This window comes from Ambystoma mexicanum, chromosome 8 (assembly GCF_040938575.1).
Source record: "Ambystoma mexicanum isolate Mex_15411 chromosome 8, UKY_AmexF1_1, whole genome shotgun sequence".
In the NCBI taxonomy this organism is placed as follows: domain Eukaryota; kingdom Metazoa; phylum Chordata; class Amphibia; order Caudata; family Ambystomatidae; genus Ambystoma; species Ambystoma mexicanum.
The window spans coordinates 324,454,374-324,480,264 of NC_090929.1; the positions used below are offsets into that span (position 1 = coordinate 324,454,374).

Below are 25,891 nucleotides of genomic sequence, written 5' to 3' on the forward strand. Positions count from 1 at the left end.
CTCTTTCCTAGAGTAGGCGTCCTTATCAGGGATGTTAGTACTTGCCATCAGTAACTCTAGCTGTCTATTCTCTTTCTAAAATTGGTAGTGATAGCCCTAATACGATGACTGACTCCGTAGGGATCTTTGAACTGTCCCTCACCTATACCTGCTTAGTCATCTCAGGAAGTAATCTGGTGCCTCCTTACACCCAGCATCTCACTTGCTCCTTTCAGACCCTCGCGAACCTGACCCTTCGCTATGCTGGTCTCTTAACGTATTCTCTTCCCGCCACGTCACTGTCCTTCCAACTTCTCTCTCAGCCTTTCCACCTCCACCCTTCGATTTGACTTCCTTTCCAACTCCTGTTTCTTACTAAAATGCATACCTCTAACTACCCCTGTGTCTCTGTTATTGTCCCTTCTACCCTTCCTCTCCCTCCTACTTCCTGTCACTGTCACTCTACCCACTCCCTGGCTACCACTGCTCCTATTCTGCTACTACCGGTCTCAGTTTACTGCACTTACTCCTTTAGCACACCCAGGCATATGGTGCCCTGCTCACCCCTCTACTGCCAATTACCACTTTGCCTCTTATCTACCTCTTAGCCCCTTCAGTTTCTACTCCCAACTACCGCTGCTCCACCCCACCACTACTTCTGTACTACCTCTACTACTCATACTCTCCCCTCTCTCACACAAACACTCCACAGACCTCCTCCTTAACACTAGCCTCCGCACTCCAGTCGTTCTCGCTTCCTTTGGTCTCTTGGATGTCCTCCTCTGCCACCGGTCCTCTCCCAACTGCAGCCCACACCAATCCATTCCCAAGCTCCCTCTTGTATATCCCTCCCCTTCTCTGGATTGGCCACTTACCCTGCTAATGGCTTACCTTGCTTTCAAGTGGTGTGACGGTGGAGGGCTTGGGAGTTTACATAAGGGCTTTAAACCCCACACCCGTTTCTATGCGGCTTTGCTGTATTAGGGAGTTTCTCTTGGTGAGCTGACTCTTCTTCTTTGCCGGTCTGTGCTTTTTCTTGCGAGGATGTTGTGCAGTGTGACGCCAAGTCCTGCCATTCTACCGTCCTGGCAGGTAAGGAGGTGATGGGTGGAGGCCTGTCTACACATTCTCTGGCACCTGGGGTTGTTGGGGATAGGCTCCCTCTCACCCCTGACAGGGCTGGATCAACGGCCCTGTCACAACATATAAACCCGATAAGCTACCAAAGTCTTCTACTTCTTTAGTGAGTGGGAGTAAGTTGCTATCTGGGTCCTTAATGTATAAAATAACATTATCTGCATAGAGGGATATCAGCTCTGATCCACTCTTCCCCCCTAACATGAGTTTCTGATGTCTGTGAAAGGATCTTAACCGAACTGCCCGGGTTCCATGGCAACTGTGAATAAAAGAGGGAACAATGGGCACCCCTGCTGTGTCCCCGTCCCAGCTCAAAAGATGACGAGTGTTTGCCAAAGAGACAGATTCTCATGGTGACACTGAATACAGGACTTTGACACATTTCCAGTAGTATTTGGGAACTCCCACTCATCCCAAAACCATGAACAAATAATCCCAGACAACGGAATCGAACGCTTTCTCCATGTCTAAACGCGCCCCGATCGCTTGCACTGACGGATCAAGCTGGGCCAGTACCACAAGCAAACTTTGTAAGTTCAGCGCTGTAGAGCAGCCCGGGATAAAGCCCGATTGATCCAATTTCACAATGGATGGCGAAAAAGGGGAGCAACTTGTCTGCCAATATTTTAGAACATATTTGTGTATTCAGATTAATGAGGGATATTGGCCTATAAGGGACACACTCGATCGTGTCCTTGCCAGGTTTTAAAATCAAGGTGATTATACCCTTATAGGGGGCTGCAAACCTGACTGCAAAGCTCCATCCACACCTGGAGTTGATAGTTTGCCACCTTAGGGCCATGTTCCTTAAAAAACTCAGAGGTACTTCCATCCTGTCCCAGGGCTTTAGAGGTCGGAATATCTTTAATAGCCATCATTATATCTTCAACCGTGATTTCCACACCCAACGATTCCCTAGCTGCGGCATCCATTTCTACCAGTGCTGCCCCCGAGAAAGAGCTGCTTTTCATCCTGATCTCTCCACTTGGTAGCAATTTAGTGTAATACAATCTAAATTCTTTGAGGATCAAGTCTGGTTCCAATACCACTGTTCCATCCCTCTTTCGAATCACTACCTGGTCTCAATTCGTCCCTCATATCTCTGCCCAGATTGTAGAGCTGCAAGGTATCTCCCCTTCCCATCTGCCTTGTCTCTGAATTGATCAAAGGCCACCCTGATCACCCCTCTCCCAGGACCACAGATCTTTCAGTACAACCTCATGGTCTGCCAGTCATCAATATATTGCCCTGAATACGGCATTCTCCAACTACCTACAACTCCCCCTCAGGTAAACTTTAAATGTTTCACACCGAACCCCAACAGAAGCGACTGACCCCTCATGAGCAAAAAAGGAGGTTATGACCATTAAGATGTCACTGCGGTACAGCACATCCAGAAGAGACTGGGCCTTAAAACGCCAGTGAAGTCTGGCAATAAGTAGATTCTCTAGCCGAAACTGCCACACAAACGGGGAGCGGTGGGACATCGTCCTTGGTAGCATACAGCAACTCAACATATTGTGAACCAACTCCAGTCGCACAATAAGATAATCGATATGGGACCCCGTATCATTGGCCGAAGAGTAAAATTATTGCTCTCTTTGGGCCGGATGTAACGTCCTCCATCAGCCTCTCGTATATAGCTTTATCCGCCGCTGACAATGCCTTGACAGATCAGTCCATTTCTAAGATCAGTATTGTATTAAAGTTGCCAGCTACCATTATCTCTGTATGTGAGTAAGCCAGGCATTTAACCCAGAGGGAGTCATAGAAGCGAGGGTCATCGATATTCGCGCCATACAGATTTACAAACGTGACAATCTACAAGCCAGAATCCCTGACATGAGGACATATCTGCCCTCAGGGTCACTTTCGTGTTGCATTGAGTGAAACCCTGAGGACCAAACTCTAAGGACCTGTGAATAATTGATACCCCTCAGGAATAAGAAGAATATGAACTATAGAATCTAACATCCCTCATAGATGCGTCATTCCGTCTCCCGGTTAAGTGGCTTTCCTGGAAAAAAAGAGGATCTTGGCACCATGGCACCCCCCAAATGCTATAACTGTGCATATTTTAGCCTGTTTATTCATACCGTGTATGTTCCAGCTAAAGAGGGTGCATCGACTTCCTTTCCTCCATCCATCCCTCTTTGCCAAGCAAACAGCAGCAAATGTCCCATCTAAAGAGTACGATTGTGTGCTTATTCCCGGACGCATTACAGTGTGAACCTTTTTTCACATAAAGCCCCAAAAAAACCTGCCCACTCGCCCACTCTAACCCTCCCACCCCCACCGGCTGCCCCAACCCAGCAGTGAAAGCCCAGTCATTCCCAACGAGAACAAACCCAGAACAGTGAAAATGGATAACCGCCCAGAGACGCCAAGTGCACCACTCAACCACCCGGTGACCAGCAGCGGAGGCCGCACCCAGACGTCCTACAACAATACGATAGAACTGGACTGATTCACTAAATACTTCAACACAGCGTGTTTTCCACCCTGAGAACATAAATACTGCAGAAACTCAGAACAATCCTCCAAAGTGAAGGTTATATATCACAAATGTAATTCTGCACGTTAACAGTGAAAGAAGCGATGCAGGTCTCCATCTTAGAGGGACCAACAGGTTTAAAGCACTGAAACTCAAGTGTCTCACATGCAACTTCAATGCTTGGGTAAAGTGTCCAGAAACTGGCTCGCCATACCGGATCCATAAAGAAGTTTGTTTTATCCTCTTGAATCACTCCCAGCCTGGACGGATATAGCACTGCATGTTGGAGACCTCTGTACAGCAGCTGGCGCCTCACTGCATCAAATGATACTCTGGCTTTCTACACTGCGGGGGTTACATCTGGGGTAAAAGGAGACACTGGACCCTTGATCATGTCTCTGTTCAGATAGTTCAAACGATGAGCGATCACTTGTGTGCTCTCTCTACCAAAACTGTGCGGAAAGTGGTGGATCCACCAACACATCCTTAATGAAGCCTTCCATAAAGAACTCCATGTTTTTCTGCGGGACCGACTCCGGGATCCCGACTACCCAAACATTATTGCGATGGAACCAGGCTTCCAAATGTTCATTTATCAGCTGCACAGCCTGCACTTCTTGTTGCAAAGAATGTATGGTCTGACCTGCCTCCTCCAAAGCGTCCTCCAGTGCCCCAATACATTGCTCCACCTCTGAGATCCTACCAGTCTCCTTTCCAATCCGGTGTTGAATGCAGTCCATCTTAAACACTAGATTATCTAGCTTGTTATTTACAGTGTCTAACCAAGTCTTCATCTGGGATAGGATAGTTTCCATGTCTGGCCCCTCAGAGTGGGACCCAGCTCCCTCCTTGCGGGCCCTCCAGGCACCCTCCATCTCCATATTACTGCCTCCACTGCTGTTCTTGCCCGAGTCCTGGTCTGCCGATTCCCTCTTGCGCAAGAGATCTGGTTGTGAGAAAGAGATCCAGTCTTGGGCCCCTTTCGGGTCAGTAACTATTGTCGACGCAGCAGGGTGGGTGGTACCCGAAGCCCAAGGACCAGACTGGGGTCTCCCACCAGGCCACTGCCTGCTTGTAAAATCCAGAAGGGGGTGCTGCTATACCTATTGCTAGGCGCCCAGTGCCGAGGTCCACCTCACACCACAACCCTCCTCCACATCACCAAGGGCCAAAATTCACCAAAGACCCAGCAGATTTGCATCATAAGCCTTCCAGTAGGCTAAATATATCCTGTCCACAGAACATCACTGGGGGCTTCCTCACATCCCCACGCTCCAACCTCCTCACCACTTGTAATGCAGGGGAGCAGGATGAGTCACCTGGCATTACCGACCCCAGCTCCAGGCCTCTCTATCCCAGCTCTCTGATCAAGGGCAACAGGTTTCCCGATGTCAAAAATGGCAGCCGCCACCTGTCAAGCTCCCAATCTGAGTCCACAGATTATCCAGCATGCACCTGCTACTCCGCACTACCTCTGTGCTTCCAGCATCCTGAGTGCTGCATTTATACAGGATCATCAGCCTCGAGGAGGCCTTTGGAGTCTTCTCCCAGCCTGCACTTCAAGAGCTCTTTGGACGCCTCCCTCTGCAGTCACAACCAGACCACCAACTGCGATCCTCACATACTAAGCAGCCGCAGGCCAGCTGACCAGCCCCGCTGCTGCTCACCTGACCATCCTCACTCTGTGGCACTCTCCAGGAACAGGTGTGCACAGCACACAGTGCAATTATCAGACACTTCAGTTGGCTCTCTGCCACCTGCTGCTACACCCCACTGGAGGCCTGCAGTATGCCCGCCACAGCTTGGGTCGGAAAGCCACTCTCTCTGCACCCTCCAGTACTGCTATTCCGGTCCCTCAATATCACCACTTGTTATACAGCAGTTATACCCTCTGCCTCAGGGTGGACATGCCTTATTGCCCAGGTGCAGGTCTCCGAAGCTCCAGTCAGAACAGAGCTGAACATTGAGCTACCATCTTGGCCAGCATGCCCTAGCGTCTACCACATGCAGTACTCCTAATAATCACCCCCACCTGAACTTCCATCGCAGCCCGCACACCATGGGTTGACATATTTGTTTAATATGTTGGTCTTTTCACCAAGTGGCGACCTCTAATCTAATGCTCCCTGGTACACAATTTCACCCCACAATTCTGGGACAAGAAACCAGATGTATTTAAAACTCAAATGTATTAAAATAAGAGAAACTCAAAGGTGATTCTTTACTTTATGCAGAGGAAGTCACCACAATAAGATGCATGAATGTTGAGAACATATATACAAAATTACAGTGGCCTGCCTGTGAAAGTACCACTAAATGTAATACACACATTCCGTCACACAACATAACTGATTCTAATTCTAAGAATCTAACTTCCAAACACAGTCTTAGTCCATAATTACGTCTCTGCTTACCCGTCAGCATAGTCAAACTCTCTTCAGTTAACATTTACGTAAAATTAGTTTCTTTATATTCATTCAGCAAGTTTAGAAATTAAACTTTTCTCCAGGATCAAAAAAAGTATTGGTACCAGAGAAAGGTGTGCATTCTTATGAAATCAATGTTATTCTCATTCAATAGTAATCAATTCCACACTCTGTAAATATTGTGTTGAGGGTTACTAGTATGTGCATGTAGTTTGAATGCAGAATATCATGAGTTTCATCTAATTCCTCAGTTTTGGTGTAGGAAAACAACATTCTCAATTTGAAACGCACAGGATATTGATTCACCCACCCCATTGTACAGAGCCCTTCCACATACTGTGCAATGTTAAGAGAAAATGGAGGGGGTATTTATATTGGTATCACTTTCCTTGGGAGTGAAATTAGGAGAGCCCTCCCCAATCCCTTTTTAAATCTCTATGGCTTTGACCGGTCACAAATGATCAAGCAATTCTCTATCTAGGCTAGGTAAAGTACCCCCTGATTCATAGCTTGTCTTTACCGGTGAATACTGAAGGATTGTTTATTTGAGCTATTATTTACAAAATTCTGCAGTCAGCACTGGGAATTGCTCCCTGTTTTACACACTGTGCCCACAACACAGAAAATGCTATTGGTTTTCATTGAAATGGAACCTCACGTGCCTTTAAATACAGTGAGAAGCACAAGATAACTCACACGTGAAAACTACAATATCCTATTGCCATTCTGTTATTAATAATTTATCAGCCCCTATGCTCTGTGCATCGAAAATATGCTAGGTTTTCAACAAGAGGTAAAATCTCACATGTCCTTAAATATAGTGAGAAAGCACTGTTGCTTGTCACACAAAAATATCAAGGGATTCTATTTGGAATGAACACCCTCTAGTGTTAAACCACTTCCAAACCTTACTCCCACACAAGAGACTTGGGAGGGCAATACTCCTAGGAGACTTATCAGTTACATTTGGGGGCATTTTTTTGTATGGACTTTGAAATAATTGTTTTATACGCTGAGCCAGAATGGACACTCATGTGTTTTCAACAAACTCCCAGTCACGCTCTCCTCCCTCTTAAAAAGCAATTCTACACCAGCAAATAATCTCCATGTGGAAAGAGTCAAATTCTGCAGGTAATATCGAGACTCATTTGGAACTTCGATTGATTCAAAAGAGATCACCCTATTCCCTCCATTGATGTCTGGTATCCCCCAGCGCTCGTGAATGTTGAGACATGTGGCGTGAGCATGCAAGATAATTATTCATAAAGTTATTGATATTCATACATTACATTATTTAAAAAATGTGGGCAATTCGAATTTGGTTTTATATGGTGGAGGAATATGTTACGGGCTTAACACACTTTTCCATTTGTTTCCGAGTTATTGGTTGTGATTTTATAAGCAAATCATTTTTAAATGCATGAGTAATGTTGGTTCCAGCCTTTAGTATCATTTTTTATATTTGTGCAACACCATATTCAGTATAATGAGTCAAGCAAAATTCTATGAGAGGCCCCATTGTCTATTTTTCATTACTTGGCATCTGGCCGGCTTTATTCGCTTAACTGATATCAAACGTGACACTTGAAGTGCAATAATGTGTCTTCGAAGCCTCGCTCAGTTTTCACAGGCTAACTCATCATTTCAACAACCCTGATCATCCCGAGAACAACATTTTGACCTTTGCTGGAATTTTAAAATGTATTTATTAGAAATACTTCCTTGAAATGGGTGGGATCTGTCTCACTATCTGGGAAGCCTGGTCCAAATACCCTGTGCAATTCTGTGAACCTAATGTGTTTTCATGAAGACAACAAAGCTATCTTTCCACTCTGGAGGGCCAAGACAAATCTCATGGGACACTCAGCCCCCCACAACAAGGCTGAGTTGAACAACAACTTGTGGTCCATTTTCAGTAAGTAAAACAAGCTAAAGCCATATCAGAAATCCATTGACTTCTCATACATTTACACATTCATGTATTCCCTATTGGAAAATATTGCACATGAAAATCCTTTTGCACTCACAATAGGTTTTTACAAATATGTATAATGTATCACTGTTGTGTTTTAGAAATATATATCCTCGAAAGCATTAACCAAGCTTTGAATTGCTATTGATAAAATAAAATTCACTTTACATTGGGACGTTTGACACACTGGACCTTTTTGCATTTTGAATATGCAGTTGAATGTTTGATATAGAATAAGATGATTATTGATTAAATAGAATGCTGCTCTTTCCTTTACTGACATTTCTTGCTCCTAGATTCTGATAATATGTATTGTTTAGGGCAACAAAGGCACTGAGTTCCATTTTAAGCTGGAGCTTTCAGAATACTTTGTTGTGATAGTACAAATCCTGCCAGAATTCAGTTTGTGTGCTTTGAATATGTTTGCCTTGCAATTCAGTAATGTTCTTGATGTGTCAATACATCTGTCATATGTTGGGTGCTGTCCATTACATGAGGCAACACCCATTTGCTTGCTTTATCAGTGCTTCATTTCTCCTTACAATTGAATCATATGCACCACATCTGAAGGAAGCAGTGCAGTCTTTCAGTGTCTTGTGCTTTAGTTGAATACTTTTGGGTTCCATTTATCATCACACATGCAGCACCCCTAATTATCACCCCTACTTTGCTGCCACCAGCCCTGCTATGCAGTACTCCTATTCCACACCTCTCCTGAGCTGCCATCACCAGCAGCTATGCCATGCAGTTTCCTTAATATCCACCCCTCCTCTGCAGCAATTGCCACCAGCACAATCATGAAGTACCCTAATTCTCATCCCTCCTGAGTTACCCTAACCACCAGCACTGCCGTGCATGACTCCAGTACTCATCCTGCCTAATCTGCCATCACCACCAGCACTGCCATGTTAATCCTTGCCCATCCTGAAATGTCATCACCACCATGTAACACTTATGATCCTCAGCCCTCCTGTGCTGCCATTGCAGACCTGTAGTATCCCCAATCCTCACCCCATCTGAGATGCCATGTCCCCCCGAGTTGCCAGGCAGTAGACCTAATCCTCACCCCCTCGCTCCCCATCCCGAGCTGCCATCTTCACCAGTGCTGCATGTAGTGCTCCTAATACTCACCCCTCTTCAGCTGTCAACACCATCAGCACTGCCATGGAGTATGCCTAAACTAAACCACACTCCTTCTGAGGTGCCATCACCACGGGTGGTGCCATGGAGTAGCCTTAATCCTTAGCCCTCCAGTGCTGACAACACCACCCTCCCTGCCATGCAGTACCCTAATCCTCACCCCCCCTCGGCTGCCACCGCCAATAGTCCTGCAGGCAGTAGCCCGAAACTACACGCCTCCTGCGCTGCCATCACCACCTGCACTGCCATGCAGTACTGCTAATGCTCAAGTGATGTCACTCAATATTTTGAAAAAACAAAACTTAGTACCATGAATACCCATTTAAGGTGCCTTTTGGGATAAATAGATTATTTTAAAATAATCAATTTTACAAAACAAGACTACATTTTAGAATATGCAACAAAAACCGCAGGAACTCACATTAGCATGTGTGCCAACACTTGCATTGTGACTTTTAGAGAATATTTACTTATGGCAAAGTGTAAAGATTAACGGGATCATAACATGCACTTACAAGCTTTACATTGCTTGTGTTGCTGTACCAGGTTGTGTGATCTGCAAACCTTTTTTGTACTTACTCAGGGATAGCTTATGGCATCATCTTTGAATAGCCCGAAAGTTCCAGGACTCTACAATAGAGTAATGCCAGAGGTAATGGCCTTACCCCAGCCCTACCGGACAGTAACTCGCTGCAACAGTCTCTTGCATGCTATTTCCCCTCCACCTCCCCAAAGCAGCACGCTATTGTGTCTACCATATCTTTTTAGTTTTTTATTGAGGCTTGTAACACTAAGTTAATGTATATCCGGGATAAACATTTCAAATTACAAGCTGCTACCCAGCTATAAAAAGTCACTTGCCACATTACTTGCACACAGACACAGAACACACCATTTCTTACTTTCCAAGAGACAATTCTCACTGGCCAGTCATTTGTGACGAGTGCACATTTTGAGTTCTGTGTATAGAATATGTAGTGTTTTTACCCTGTTTATCTCAAGTGACAAAAGAATAAAGCCTACAATGGCTGTCATTAAATATAATATATCTATGGAAGAACATTAGATTCAAGGCTTTCAAATGTACACAGTACTCAACTTAAACCGCTGCAGGACCACTTCGATTTTATAGTTCACTCATTCTTATCCGCTCAGGGGAGTACCAAACGGAGACCTTCGAGAGAGCACCCAGCTGGCACCGGACCACTCTGTATCTGGTACCAATTTTGGTTTCACAAAGTTCAATCATATACAAGTTCTCTTTGTTCATGCAATGTTGCCGCTTGCAACCTTGAATGTAACACAGTCTGGTCTGCTATCAGTTTCTCCAACTCACCAGCTGTGCTGGACTCGCTGGCGTTGCTTGACTATCAGAGTCAAGGACAGTACCACAAGGGCAGTCGCTTCTCCCCACCTTGGCTATCAATGCGGGAGGGCTCTGTGTACCTTTGACACATGATACACCATTTGTCAGCTGCAATTAATGGTCTTATGTTTTGTTTCCTTGAGGCTTTTTGAAAGTCACGGTTCTTTCTGGAAAAGGGCAAGCGTAATTCCCTCCTTGTCGTCCACTCTGGTCCCGCTGCCTTTCTCCTCGGTTTAAACTGCCTTCTTGTAATTGCTACTCCCTTTTGTGTTTTTCCATGTTCAGCGTGTTCTTTTTGTGCTCTGCCTTTCATCTGTGTGGGGAAGTGTGATTTAAGTCAGGTGTGTGTGTAATTTTCAGTAATTGCCTGACCCTTGTGTTGGGACATGTCAGGTATACGGCTCTGGTGTTAGTCTGTTGTCTCTCACGATGAACTGCCCGCGAGAATGTGTTTGAGTCGGAAAAGGGGGGGGGCCTGGTAGGATGTAAAAAAGTGTTATAAGGAAGGGGGTACCACGTCTCACCCTTCGGTGTCCCACTTCCACTCCCCGAAGACTCCCCATCCAGATGATCCTCACCCACTGGTCCACCCACAGGAACTGGATCCAATAGCGATGGCCGTGTCCTGGCCACCTGGATGACAGATCCCCAGGGACCAGCGGGTGAGAAACTTTCCGGTTTCTCACAAACCCTTTCTCCATGCGATGTAGCTGCATCTGCTTCCCAAGGGAACCAGGAAAGGAAATCTACATTCCCTTGGTCTTTACCTTTTCGGTGTTCCACAGTGAAGCAGTTGGGCTGCAGGTCTAAGAACCATCGCATGATTCAAGGATTGGAGTCTTTTTGTTGGCTAATCCAAACTAGTGGATAATGGTCCGTAACAAATGTGAACTTTCATCCTAAGAGGTAGTATCTAAGGTGGATAATGGCCCACTTGATCGCAAAGGCCTCTAATTCCAGCACACAATCATGTTTTTCACTTGGAACAGTTTGCGACTCGTAAACAAGATGGGATGTTCTAATCCATCGCAGACTTGTGATAGGACTGCTCCTAACCCTGTAAGGGTGGCTTCTGTTTTCAATACAAATTATTTTGAGAAATCTTCTACCTTTTCGGATTGGGTTCTGGCACAGGGTTTGTTTTAAGTTGTTATAACATATATCATCCTCGTCAGTCCAATGAAGGTTTTGGGGTTCAGCGTTCATAAGCTTTTCTGTCAGCCTAGCTTTTTATCCAAAATGTTTGTGATAAACCTACGGCAATATCTGATTAACCCTAGAAAAGCTCTGAGATCTCTTTTAGTTTTAGTTGTAGGGGTGTCTAGGACGGCTTTCACATTCTCATGTTGAGGTTGTACATTACCATTCCCTACAGTTAGACCAGCCTCTCTGAGGACTCTCATAATAGTAAAAAGATGGTCTTCCCAGGTTTTACTATAAATTACGATCTTGTCATTATAAGCTCCACAGAAATCAGCATAGAGTTGTAATGTTTTGTCCATGAGGTGTTGGAAAGTGGCTGGAGTGCCGTGTCGCCCAAAAGAGAGGACTTTGAATTGAAATACTCCTAGGGGCGTTGAGAAGGCTGTCTTTTCCTTATCAGGCCGTGTAGCCCAAAAGAGAGGACTTTGAATTGAAATACTCCTAGGGGCGTTGAGAAGGCCGTCTTTTCTTTATCAGGCCCATATACTGGGACCTGCCAGTACCCTTTTGACAGGTCTATGGTGGATAGAAAAGTGGCAATCCCAGTTCATCAATTAGGACTTTGATGAGTGGCATGGGATAGGCATCGAAGTCAGAAATGGCATTAACCTGACAGAAATCTATGCAAAACCTCCAGGAATTATCAGGTTTGGTGACCAATACAATAGCACCATGGGCTTGAAGAAGGCTTGAAAATATTTGCTCTTAACATATTATTCACTTCCTCAAATACTATCTGTTTACAGGAGTCCGGTAGTCTATATGGTTTTAGATGAAGCACTTTTCCCTTAGATGTTCTAATATAGTAATATGTGCATTTTACCCTTCCTGGTATTTCTGAGAATACACCTGGGAATGATTTGACTACATCTTTTAGATCTTGTTGTTGTTGAATAGATGGCTCTGGAGGAATTAATCAAAGTTGTCTATTTCTTCTGGAACCAAACAGAATAGTATTGTGGCATGGCTGGCTGACTGGTTCACCTTCCAATCCTTTAAGAGATTTACATTATATAGATGGACCTTCTGTTTCCTGTCTGGTTGGGCTACCTTATAAGTACAGGTTCCAGTTCGGTCCAATATTTCGGAGGGCCCATGCCACTTGGAGACTAGTTTGTTTTTCGAGGTGGGTAAGAGAACTAGTACTTTTTGTCCTAAGGAAAACGATCTTAAGCTCACCTTCTTTTCGTAAGCACATTTTGGTTGCATCTGGGCTTTTTCCAAATGGGTATAAACTAGAATTCAAACAAGTTTAATATGCTCCCGCAAACTGGAAGTGGTTTGCAAGAGGGGAATGGGTGCCTCTTCTTGTTCTTCCAATGTCTTCCAGAGCATGTCCAGGACATCTCTAGGTTCCCTGCCATAAAGTAGTTCAAATGAGAGAATCCAGTAGAGGCCTGAGGGGTTTTTCTTACTGCAAATAGTGCCCAGGGGATCATTCAGTCCCAGGACTTCCCATCTTTATCTACCAACTTTCTTAGGATTAATTTAAGTGTCTTATTGAATCTCTCTACCATCGGTTTGGGGATGGTACACAGAAGTTTGTAAAATGGTAATATGGAGTAGCTTTTTGACTTCAGCCATGAGCTTGCTCATAAAATGTGAACTTTGATCTGTCAGTATTTCCTTAGGAAAGCCAACCATAGAAAAATATGGTAGGGGGTGTTTAAGAATTTGCTGGGTGGTAATATTCTGCATAGGGAATGCTTCAGGGTACCTGGTTGGCTAGTCAACAATCATAAGGACATATTTGTTGCCCAGTCTAGATGTTTCTATATGCCCAATGGTGTCCATCCAGATTCTTGAAAAACAAATTTCTATGATTTGTAAAGGATTCAGAGGGGCAGGTATTGGGATGCGAGTGCTGGTTTATTGACATATTTCACACATCTGGATAAAGGTCTTTTATATCTGCGTGGATACTTGGCCAGTAAAACCTACCACTGATATGTGCCTTGGCTTTGGATTTTCCCTAGTGTCCCCCGTTAGATGTGAATGCGCAATTTCTAGTAGAACCTTTCGGTGGAGTTTTGAGGATTAGTAATTGTGTTTTTTCTAAGCCTTCTGTAGATGTTTCTTTTCTATATAGCAACCCCTGCTTTAAGAAGAAAAAAGGGCTCCCCTTCTTTGCATCTTCCCCTACTGGAATAGCTTGTAAAAAAGCTTCAGCGAGGGCTAGGTGGGGATAGATGGAAGGCTCTTCTCCTTTTCTTTATTTGATATTAGGTTTATCAGCTTCCCCATAGCCTAATGTACCTCTTTCTGTTTTTTCTGGTTCACTTTCTTGAAAATGAGGAAATGGAGCCTTTTCCACAATTCCTTGAGCAATTTGGTCCCCATGATGTACTTCAAATGTGATTTCACCATGATACTGTAATAGAACCTTCACATCTCCCCAGAAGTCTGGATCGATGAGGCCTACTTGAACGTCTATACCGAAATTCCAAGCTAGGCCATATTTGGGGGCCAACCTTATGTAACACCCCAGAGGGGGTATTACAACCAAATCTGTTGGAATCATTCCTATTTTCCCAATGGGGATAATAGCTTCTCTACTGCTACTGATATCGAAGCCTATTGATTCTTTCGTGGCAACAGAGGGGTTGGAAGCTCTATGACTAAGCTTCAGAAGTTGTAGAGTACCCCAATTTGTTTCAATTTAGTCACTTCTCACTTCTGACACCATATGTAAGGAAGGCATGGATTCAAAGTAAGACAGACACAAGTGATCACAGTTCGAGTGTTTATTTAACTTTATCAGGGGTGTGAAAAACACCTATCTAAATCTAAGATGGGAGCAAGCTACGACCATCAAATAATAACAATACAGTGCTAGTGGAGTATAGTCAAATAAAAAGTGCCTATACTAAAAAAAACGATTGCCAATCCTTACTGCTATGCTTCAAAATAGTATGGAAAAATGTTCACAAAAAGAAAGAAGTGTTGACAATATAATTAGTCGGGATGTTTAGGCCGTTGGCCTCCCTTCCCAAAATGTTTAGCACAGGACAAGGCGAGTCACTCGAGCAAAGCACACACTGGGGCTTCTTTGTCACGAGGTCACCGTTCCTTTCACCAACATGAGGGCTTTCTGTGTCCAAGTCTCTTTTTTGCAAAGTCTCTTGCCTCAGAGGACCTGATGTACCATAAACAATGAAGAGAAGTTCCTTTCTCAATGTTCACATCTGGCAATTCATTCTTCACCCTGGATACCCCTCAGCCGGACTCTGATCCTTCTGACACCATTGGCCTACCTCAGTCGGTTCAGACCAATTTAAATTTTTAGGCATTCCTCAGTCAGGTTCACATTTGCCACAACAATCGTATAGGGTGTGTTACACTCACCCAGGATCACCCTCTTCGGGGCTCAGACCCCTTTAATATAATTAGTCCCCCTCAGCCGGGAACAGACCAATTTCAGTTCAGTCAATCGAAGACTTTCTAATGTGCACGGGACTCAACTTAACCTGCTGCGCGACCACTTCGATTTTACAATTCAGTAATTCTTGTTCACTCAGAGGAGTACCAAACAGACCTTCGAGAGAGCCCCCACATGGCGTCGAACCCTCTGTATCTGGTACCTATTTTGGTTTCACAAATTCAATCGTATGAAAGTTCTCTTTGTTCATACAATGTTGCCGCTTGCAACCTTGAGCATAACACAGTCCGTTCTGCTATCAGTTTCTCCAATTTACCAGCTGTGCTGGACTCACTGGCATTGCTTGGCAATCGGAGTCAAGGACAGTATCACAAGGGCAGTCACTTCTCCCCACCTTGGCTATCAATGCGGTAGGGCCCTGTGTATGTTTGACACATGCTACACTGTTGGTCAGCTGCAGTTCCAGGTCTTATGTTTCGTTTCCTTGAGGCTTCTTGAAAGTCGTAGTGCTTTCTCAAAAAGGGCAAGGGTAATCCCTCCTTGTCATCCTCTGTGGTCCCGCCGCCTTTCTCCTCAGTTTAAACTGCCATCTCAGAATTGCTGCTCCCTCATGCATTTTGCCTTGCTCAGAGTGTGCTTTCGTGCACCGCCTTTTATCCGTGTGGGGGGGTGTGATGGAAGTCAGGTGTGTGTAATTATCAGTAATTGCCTGACTCTGCGTTGGGACATTTCAGGTATACGTCTCTGGTGTCAGTCCATTGTTGCTCACAATTAACTGCCGTGAGAAAGTTTTCAAGTTGGAAAAGGGGGGGGGGTTGAGTTTCTAGGTATCCTACCTGGTAGGATGGGTATAAGGTGTTATAAGGAAGAGGTACCGCGTCTCACCCTTCGGTGTCCCACTTCCACTGCCCAAAGACACCCACCCAGGTGATCTTCCCCCACTGGTCCACCCCCAGGAACAATAGCAATGGCCGTGGCCTAGCCACCTGAAAGACAGATCCCCGAGGAGTAGCAGGTGAGACACCTTCAGGTTTCTCACAGAATTAACCCCTACCCTTTTATGTTCTGGTTGATGTTGATTCGCAGGGTGGCTTGTTCTGGTTGGTGTGGAGCTTAACGTCAACTTAGATTCTGACGAGTCTTATCTCATTGCTTTTTGACTCTAGTCTGTTAGTTTCTTTCTCCATGATTGTGTGTTGTATTGCAGTGGGCACCAGGTTTTCTGAATTCTTTTTTTTCTGAGGGTCCCAACACATTTTAGTTGTCTTATTGTTTGGAGATTTAGATCATATGCTATTCTTTATCAACAGTTTCACATTTTGCCTTGATCTTTTGTTTTGCTACAGGTCTTACCCTGGGCTCCGTTGTAAAGGACAAGGGTGGATTTCACCAATTTCTTACCCAGAATCTCTCACTCCCCAGCGAGACTGCAGCAATGTTGCTGGAATCTGGCATTAACTTGAAGGAGGTAAGGATGGGGCGTGTATTGCGAGATCATTTTTCTCCCATTATTCATCCCTCTTCTCTGTGATGCTGCCTATAATTGATGGTGTAGCTAGACCATTTACACATCAATCATTTTAATCAGTGAGATTGGTACTTAAAGAACATTGAGCAAATCGGATGTCCTCAGTTGGGCACTCTCTTAAAAAGACGGCAGTCAGTCCCATTGGACATGATGCAGTGTCATGTAGGAATGTGCCGATAAGTCAAGGGTAAATGCAGACTGGTTCCATTTGCTTGAAAGCTTGAGCTAGACCCTTTTCCTTCAGCTATTGGTAGGAAATGCATGGACGTTGATTAGATAGCTTTGTGGGACCAGCCTCTAGAGAGTCTGATTAGACTGAGCTACCTCTCACCCTATTTATGCTCCTGGCCCAGGAGCAAATACATCAGAACCTGCAGTCCACCACTTATGAAGGCGATCCATTCAATGTAACCTTTATTTACTAGATTAGGTTTTGTTTTTGGCTCTTGGTTGTACAATTTTGATAGGTGTAGTTTAGAGTCTGTCAAAGGTTGTAAATATGTTTTTAAATGTATATGTTTAGCACCATAATGTAACTGTTCAGACACGGGTTATTTAAAACATTTTACAACTGTGCTAATAATGAGCAGCAGGTTTTTTGACTAGTTTTGGCACACATCCGAGAATCCTTACCCGCCCGGCCTTTCGTATAGCAGACCAAAGAACGGTTAGGAAATTAGATACTATGATGTTGTTGCCTACAGGGCGGGTTCCTTTTCGTGGTCCCTTCAATAATGTGGGTCATTCTGGGCATGTGACTTCCATCTATAGAGAGATCTGAGGCAGTATAGCTTGGTATTGTGAATGTGAGGCAGAGCAGAGCAGCTAACTGGCACTTGGGCCTTCCACCAGACAAGGCAGCAAAGGCAAGCACTTAGAAACTACTCCTTAGATCATGGATGTACCAATAAATGACTATTCATTTGTAAACCTTGGGAATAAAAGTTAGTAACAATGTGATCTATAAATGAAATGTACAGGCGCTGAGCTATGCTTACCCTGCCATGATATGCACGCTGTGATGAATCTGAGGATACCGCCCCTTCTCCTCTAGGGGGAGACCTTTCCCAGGGGGGTAGAGTGGTGCGTCCACGGTACAATAATCCCCCTGGGGAGGTGCACAGTGGGAGGATTACCTGGGAAGGGAAACCCCTTATGGGACTAGAGATCATCATCATCTTCAGAAGACACAATATAACTCAGTTGAAAGTCCTTTAACTAATTTCAGGCATTACATTCCACTCCCATCTGCTCTGAGAGGACTGAGATGTTTTATTGTGAGACCAATCCAGCTAATTCGTTCAGACAAAGTACAAAGTTAACTAATACTGACATTGATATGATATGATATGGCATTTATAACGCACCTATACACAAGTGTGAACATTGACTTATCACATCTGAAATCATATACTGAGACGAGGAGGAGGACTGCAAGGATGAACACTCTGATAAACTGAAGTGGGCAGTCTAGTTCTTTTAGTCTGCTTGGTTATGAACGACTTCTCTTCCCAACGTGGGTGTTTAGATATGGCACAGCTGAGAACAAGAGAAGTACCCCGCTGGGTAGCGGTGACCGGAAAAGCAACACTGTCAGCTGGAGAGCAGTACATGGAGACGCGAGCGTGACCCGGAGATGGGACGCCGTTTGCCGAGGAAGGAGAGCGAACAAAGGGAGCCAAAGAGGTGGCTACTCTGAAGCTCACCTACCAAACAGACGCAGGAATGTCTGGCCGTTTCCACAGTAACAGCGAGATGAAGGCAGACCGCAAGAAGGGCGCAATACACCGCAGACGAAGAACCGAACCAAGAGCAAGGAGCCTCAGCACAGAATCTCCCGACACAGAAGACGCAAACTGAGAGCAGAAGTCGCAAACACGGGCTGTCAGGGATTAACAGGAGGTCCAGGGAAGCAGTGTGAAGCTCAAAATGGACGGAATAAGGGTTGGATAGTGTTAGGACAAATACATTGAACACAAAATGAAGAAGTAAAGGGGCAGATACCCCAGTTATTAAGAAGTGCATGACAAGTGGACACTTAGCTTGGCTTGAGAGCGAACCAGGCTATTACAATCAATTATTGCAAGTCTGCTACATGCATCCATACAAGCAGAAAGTCTAAGGAAGTCAGAGATGCCATTTAAAAGCAAGATTGAAAATAAGGAACTCTGTGTTTGGCAGGAGAGTAAACCAAATGAAACAAAGGTTTAATTTCCAGTCCTAAAGAAGAGTTCAAGGATTAAAGGGTCAAGGACCCCAAACAGATATAACTCAGGTAGGGGCCCTATTAATGAAATGCAGATAATATATGACATAACTGGGTCGCTGCAGGTGAGGATACTAGGTCCCCTTGAGTAGTGCGAGTCTGGGCTTCACACCCAAGTGAAAGGTTGGAACAATAGGGGTTTAGAATCCTGGGACTAAGGAGCATGCTGTATTTTTGGAGAATCCTTTTCTTGGTATTGAGTAAGAAGAGACTGGAAAGATAGTTGTCCTTTTGAAGTCTAGGGGAAAGGAACAACCCCTTAGAATTTGTCTTAAGTAATTTGGAAGCCTAACTGGCTGAGAACATTTGTTACCTTTAGATCACCCTTGCACAGTTTGCTAGTTTGGACTGTCAGGGACACAGATTTGTTTTGGGTTGTGACTGGCACAGACGTTATTCTTTTGGACATCCTGACTGGTTTCACTAGTTTTTTTGAGGAGGGCAAACCCCTCTTAGACATAGGGAAAGGTAGAAGTTTCCCCAAACCTTATCTTTTTACTTTCAATAAAAGGCTGTACCCTAAAATATGCCTCCCCTGTGTCCGAGCCTTACTACTGGTTGCTCACAGCGCCCATACCTGTTCTGGTACTTCTATCCAGATCACACCTAATAAGTGTTGGGCAGGAGATTTCCCATGTGCGGCAGAGGGGTGGGAGCTCAGTTTGAGACCACTACTGCTTGATTTCAGGCAATTGCAAGATTTTAGTTTGGGCTTTACTTGGGTGGCAGAAATGTCCTGCTCTCGGGCCCAGCTCTGGAGTGAGTAGATAATGAATTGCAAACAAACAGAAAGCCTTTGAAAAACTCCTCTTGCATAACAGCTATTGGAAAGCATCCAGTACTGTGAATACATTTCCAACGAACTGCAGGTGATCATAAAACAGGTTCTACAGTTCTCTTGAGTTCTCGGTGATGAGTCAGGCTGCAGGCAGCTGATCTGGTCTGAAGTCCTTTAAGTATAGACCTCATTTGTTGTGGTGGATCACCAGGGTTTCTTCCAGATCAAAACCTGGGCGTCTTTTTCTCAGACATCAGCATATTCAATTTGGGAGGGAGATGTTCTCCCTTAGTGTGTTTTCCCCTTGAGGTTCTCCGTGATCTTGCAGCAGCCCTCCAGTTACGGGACAGTCTGGATCCATCACCACATTACATCACTAGAGCTCTGGTTGTCACCCCTCATCCCTGGTTTGGTGCCATCATCAATGTGCTAATCAGGAGAGATGGTGCATCAATCCTAATTGGTATACTGACTTAACATTTAGCCTGTCTTCCCATGCTACATCCTAACCTTATTATTTTCTAGAGTCAGTCAGTCACTGTCCCTCTAGTACCACCCTGTCTCTGACATTGTCCCTCAACCACCAGGCACACCGGGCGCCAACGTTCCATATCCTCTATTTGGTGCATAAGCAGAGGATTTTCATTTTCAAACTCTCTCCTGTGGTGCAACTCATTGTGCCCTCCTCACATTACCACCATCAACAAAGCACTTCCTATGAGTTCTCAGTACCAGAATCAGAGGTTTTCAAGAACCCTATAGAGGTTTTCCCAACCACTTGTCAGAAGGGGCCTCCTATTTGGTTTCAGATTGCGAAGAAGCAGAAACATAAGGGGGCGGGAGTTGCACAGTTCTTAGCCACACACATCAAGTAGCACACAGCCCAAGCTGTGGACCAGAGGGAACCCATTGTTGGCTGCACGGTGGGGACCAGATATCCTCTACTGAAAAGGGGGGAACCGATTTACCTTGGTACCATTGCCTGCAAGTAGTGTCCTGAGGCCAGTGCCTGGGAGATTGCCCAACCATGGCTTCCTTTGATTTGTAAAACGGGTTTCATAGGCCTATGTTATACATCCTTAAACCTCTCTGGTAAAATAAAAGCCAGGGAATACAAATGAGAAGCCACAGTTTCATCTGGAAAAGTTAGAGAAACGATTTTAGGAATTGAGCAATGAGTGGAGTAAAGGATGTTGACTGCCCTTTTACAGTGGAAGTGTCTGTGGCATTTAATGTTTGAAATGTGTGCAAAGTCCAGCCCAGGAGGCCTCTACTCCACAGCGTCCATGCGTGTCCTTGAACGCTTACTCTTCCTAATGACCCGTCTTCTCAACTGGTTCTCTATGCTTTGATACGTGCTAGGTTTACCGACTGTTCCTGAGCTCAGCCACCTCCTCCACCGATGACGGTCTGCAGAAGGAGCCCTGGGACAGGTTCGGTGCTGGCGAGGTTTTCCATCTTCAGGTGACTAGTGCGAGTATTGAGTATATGAGTCTAGTACTGCGTGTGTAAGGGAGGTGGTGGGCGAAGCGGTTGGGGACTTTAATGTGGCCCTCTTCCTACCTAAGGAGGGCCAGGCACGCATTTGAGGCTGCACTTGAGGTATGGCGGGAAACCATTAACGTAATCTTTCTGAAATTAATCTAGTATGTGTCATCAGTGTGCACGAGGCCAATGAAGTCTATGCTTGTCTGCCTACTGGTGACTGCCAATCTAGCCCACAGGTGAAAACAGATTGGCACGCCCTGGCAGAGAAGCTAGCTGCCTTTGTCTGTGGGCCAAGCCTCCTTTACCCTTTCTGCCTTGCAGTCTGTTTACGGGGTGCTTTCCCATGTGTGTTGGTGAATTTTAATATATGCAGTGATTCCCTCCTCTCCCCGTACAATTATTTTTTTGGGTAAGTTAGCTAAACTTTGAAATGGCGGTAGAGGCATGTACATTTTTGCAGCCTGCCTAATTTTTTTTTAAAAAAGCAAACCCTTCTGTTTTCAAAGGACCCTATTTGATCACAAACATGCATGCACGACCACTTTCTGGTCTTTGAGCAATGCTGGCTGGGATGCGATGTCCTTCTGGGTGGTAATAGTGCAGCTTGGTCTTGATGTATGATGGAGAGCTCGCTGTGAAGGCTTTGGTTTGCAGGTTCAGATTGGTTCCCACCTTGGCTGACGTGATTGTAGCCTCTCGCTTCTTATACATGCCCGGTGGAGGCACGCTACTAGAGCGATGTTCTAATCAAGGGTGGCATAGACTCAGAATCGCAAGCTTGCACTGCCCTATGGCCTGCCTCCCCTTGGAATGTAGTATTCTCATTGCAGTCATTTGTTTTCTGAAAGTTTTCCACTTACCGTTTTAGGAGCATCTCCTTGGTGGCTGGAAGAATTTGGAGAAAGGTTTGATTCACAAGGCTCTGAATGACCCCAAAACCTCCCGTCACCGGCAGGCCTTGATGCACCTCCTCTCTAGTGCCTTGGGGCTCGCAGGCCCTGCGGAGTCAACGGACCAGTACGATGCGCAAGCTTTTGTCAAAGAGCTTGAGGTAAGGAACATTCCTAGACTGTGCCATGAGGTCAAAAACGCCTCTAACAATATGGGGATATACCAGTAACTCCCAAACTAACTTAAGGAGCTAAGGTGTGAGCTTGGGCTGTGCTGTCTCAAACATCTATGAATGCTTATATCCGACTGGGAAGCCCCTATGGTCCCGGGAGATGCCCCATGAGCCCATTTACCAGAAAGTACCCAGAGCGGAGGAGTTTTATGCAGAACATTGTTCTATCCTGAAAAATAGATGCAGACAGTAGTGGTCTTCTGGGAGTGCATGAGCGCAAGAAGTCCCTTTATACGAAGCTGGTGCATCGTCCAATAATTCAGATTACTGACGTCATTCTGTGTTCAAGCCATTGTCCTCAAACAACTCTAAGCACACTGTTGACAATGCAACTGGGATATAATAACCACTGACAAAAAATGCTGGCACCATTTTAGGTCTGTATTAAGTTTTCACAAGATGTTTTGTGGTGGCTCTGCCTTTTATGTATCAAACCCTCAACAGTGCTACGATTCTATCATTCAGGTGAAATGACCAAAGCCTCATTGAAGGACCCAACCCATGTAGTATCACACCTAACACCTCTAGGGCTCTACCACTGATTAGCCTTATTGAGAATAGTATAACATGTACCATAATGGTACACCCTAACATCAATCTGCCTGTTCTAGTGAGATGTTAAATTGATTACATGATTCTAAGACTCTACTGATGATGTCATTGCACTTAAGTCACTAGTAGAGTTCTAGAATAATGTTATAACCAGGAACACCTTACAATAATATTATAGAGCGATGTCCTTGCAGTGACCTCATCCTGTTATTCCACTAGTGACTGCTAACCTTGGCATTCTGTTATCCTACTAGTTACTTCACTAATGACCTGTCCTAACCATTTATTTAAAACATTCAATGAGATGCATACCTCACCCAGGGTTGGCAGAGTGCAGAACAAAATGTTTCTACAGGAAACCAATACAAATAAATTACATAAATATGTCACCGGGATTGAGCATAAACAAAAGCAAAAGAGAAGAGCTGGTATGAAGGCTTTGAAAGATTCATAACATCTAGCATTGCTCTTGGCAACCTTTCAGACCATCCTTAATCAGCCTCGCATGCCATTATAGAAGGGGAAATCCCAAATGGGGCATTCCAGCCAGAGCTGATCGGACACATCCCCTCTTCACGAGGCCACAAGCAACCAGCTGTGTTTCAGCCTTATTGGGCATAGTTAGTGAGGTGTAGCTTGGCTTTCAGAACTTGCAGATGAAATCTGCTGTCTCCATGTTCCAGTATCCCTTCTGTTCTTCCTTGCGATTTGCCAGCCTTGTGCATCTCCTCTGTTGCTACTACTATAGCCAGACTTCCAGCTCTCGTTCCACCTCCTTCTGCTTCTCCTTTCCTACTGGGGCCTTTTATGCCTCACAGGTTCAACACTTGTCTTCAGGTCTGGGCTATTAGCCTTAATTGCCCGACTACTGCAATGGCTACTAGGCATAATTGCCCAACTACTACATCTACATGCCTCTTCCTCGTCCGAGTATCTCTGGGATTTTGAGACTTGTAGTTTCTCTCAATAAAGTTCGTTTTTTAACTTATGCATTATTTGTAAGGATAGATTTAATTCCCTTAAGCCTTTTAGCAGAGGGGCTATGAGAATGAGCTATTATAGAGGAAGATGGTTTCATGAAGGCAACATTTCCATAACCCTTTACCTGTACCCTTGAGATTGAGGAAGGTATTTAGTTTGGAATACCAAAAAGTATCTTTCTTTTGGTATAGTCATTCTGATTTTATAACCTTGGCATTTACAACCTAGAGCCAATATGAGGCTGAGAGGTCTTGAAACAATGTCTTCATAGCTGGACTAAAGTGATCATTCATATTTTATCTTGTAATATTTGTAGCTTTGGGATTTTGAATGTCAATGTTATATTATGTTAAAACAATTTAAAAAGCGCAGCCTACACTGTCAAGCTGCAACACAGGAGGGTCTGTCCCTTCACTGTTAGGGACTAGGGCAAGGCTAGATCTATATAACAGAAAGAGTCCCAACAGGAAAGAACCCAAAAATCTCTAAGTGCAAAAAAATCACTGTATAAGTAGAGGAATCTAGGCAAAAAGTAATATTATTTTTCTCTTATTACAAGTCCATATGTTTGTTCGGAGTTTTATGAGAACACAGCACTTGTTGTGCTAAATCTCCAAAATGTGTATAAACGTTCACATTTATTCAACAAAACGCAAAGCTGACTCAGCAGGAAAAAACATATAAGAAATGTGATACCCATAGAAATGTGGTGGGTATGAATGAAGCAAAAAAAAAACAAGGGAAAAACATCAAAGTTTAAACACAGTACATCAATACATACAGTAAATTGTCAGCCTTTCTTTTGAGTGACATTACGGCTAAAAACATCTTCAAAACATGGTGTACAAAAAATATCCCAATCCGTTATAATTCAAGCGCACACATACTCTGAAAGTGGTCTGGCTGGATGCCAGCACTGCAGGTGTGTTATTTCTAAAACACTATGAATTATGCAGACAGTTAGAATGTGTGTATTGAATTGTCAGTGATTCTCTAGTTCAGGGGTTCGACAAGGGCATCATGGCGCTGGGGAGGCTGGACAGGAAAAACAAAGCAAAAATAAATAAATAACTAGAACAGCACGATTTTAGTAAGGCGGCAAAAGAGTACATGATCCTGAAGAGCACAAAGAGAATAAGGAAGCAAATTCCACAATTTGGCAGCAGCCCCTGATACAAGAGTGCTTAAAACGAGGGATTGTGATAAGCAAAGCTGCGGCAGACTGAAGAAAACGACATAACAGAATTTGTCATGCAAATACTCGGGCCGTTCCCATAAAAAGCCCAATGGACAATACAAAGTGCCTTAAGGGTGACGCGCTTAGGCACTGAAAGCCAGAAAGAGGCCAGAGTCGAAGAGACAGAAACATGACACGGTAAGCCAGTAGCATCTCTGGCAGAGGCATTCTGCAGAATTTGCAGCAGTTCTAAGAAATACATTGGTTGAGCAAGAGAGTGAGTTTCAATAATCCAAAGAATCCAAGATCATGGATGACACCATCAGAGGACGGAAACATAAAGGAATATAAGGCAAACCTTTACGAAGAATTCTCAGTTTGAAGTGAACTTTTGGACAATGGAGCTCACTTGAGCCACCATGGAAAGTGTAGCAGATATCTTCATGACCAGATTCATTTTTGTTTTGTTTTTTTGTTCAGAGATTTCTTATTGGATTGGTATATAAGCAAACAGTACATGAATAAGTAAACCATTTTTAAAGATGATTACACATTATTAAGTATCAAACTAATACAATTAGTCAATAACAAGTTGAGCAAAATAGTCAATTAATGTTTATGTTGAGTAGTAATTGGGACAAGCAAAGGGGGGGATACGGACAAGAATACAGGATAGAAGGCAAAGTGGAAAGGATAGGGTGGGGATAACTGTGATAAAAAGCTGGTAATATTTAGTCACACGTTTTAAGGTATTGAATAAATACATTCAATGTTTTGTTAAATTTGTGCATAATGTCAAAAGAGTGGCATTTTTCCATCCGATGGGTGAGCAAATAGAATTCCACCAGGTATAATAAGAGGTTAGTTGCATTCTTCCAGTTAAACATAATGTTACGAAATCC

The 25,891-nt window shown here is 44.3% G+C and overlaps 1 protein-coding gene across 2 annotated transcripts in view; it reads left to right on the forward strand.

The window, feature by feature from the left end:
- The window catches only part of ABCA2 (ATP binding cassette subfamily A member 2), a 1,079,583-nt gene that overhangs the window by 448,272 nt on the left and 605,420 nt on the right, over positions 1–25,891 (forward strand). For both annotated transcript variants that reach the window (XM_069609742.1, XM_069609743.1), the window contains exons 5-7: positions 16,443–16,564; positions 21,031–21,132; positions 22,025–22,207. In XM_069609742.1, the coding sequence (XP_069465843.1) occupies positions 16,443–16,564; positions 21,031–21,132; positions 22,025–22,207 (407 nt within the window). The remainder of the gene's footprint in view (positions 1–16,442; positions 16,565–21,030; positions 21,133–22,024; positions 22,208–25,891) is intronic.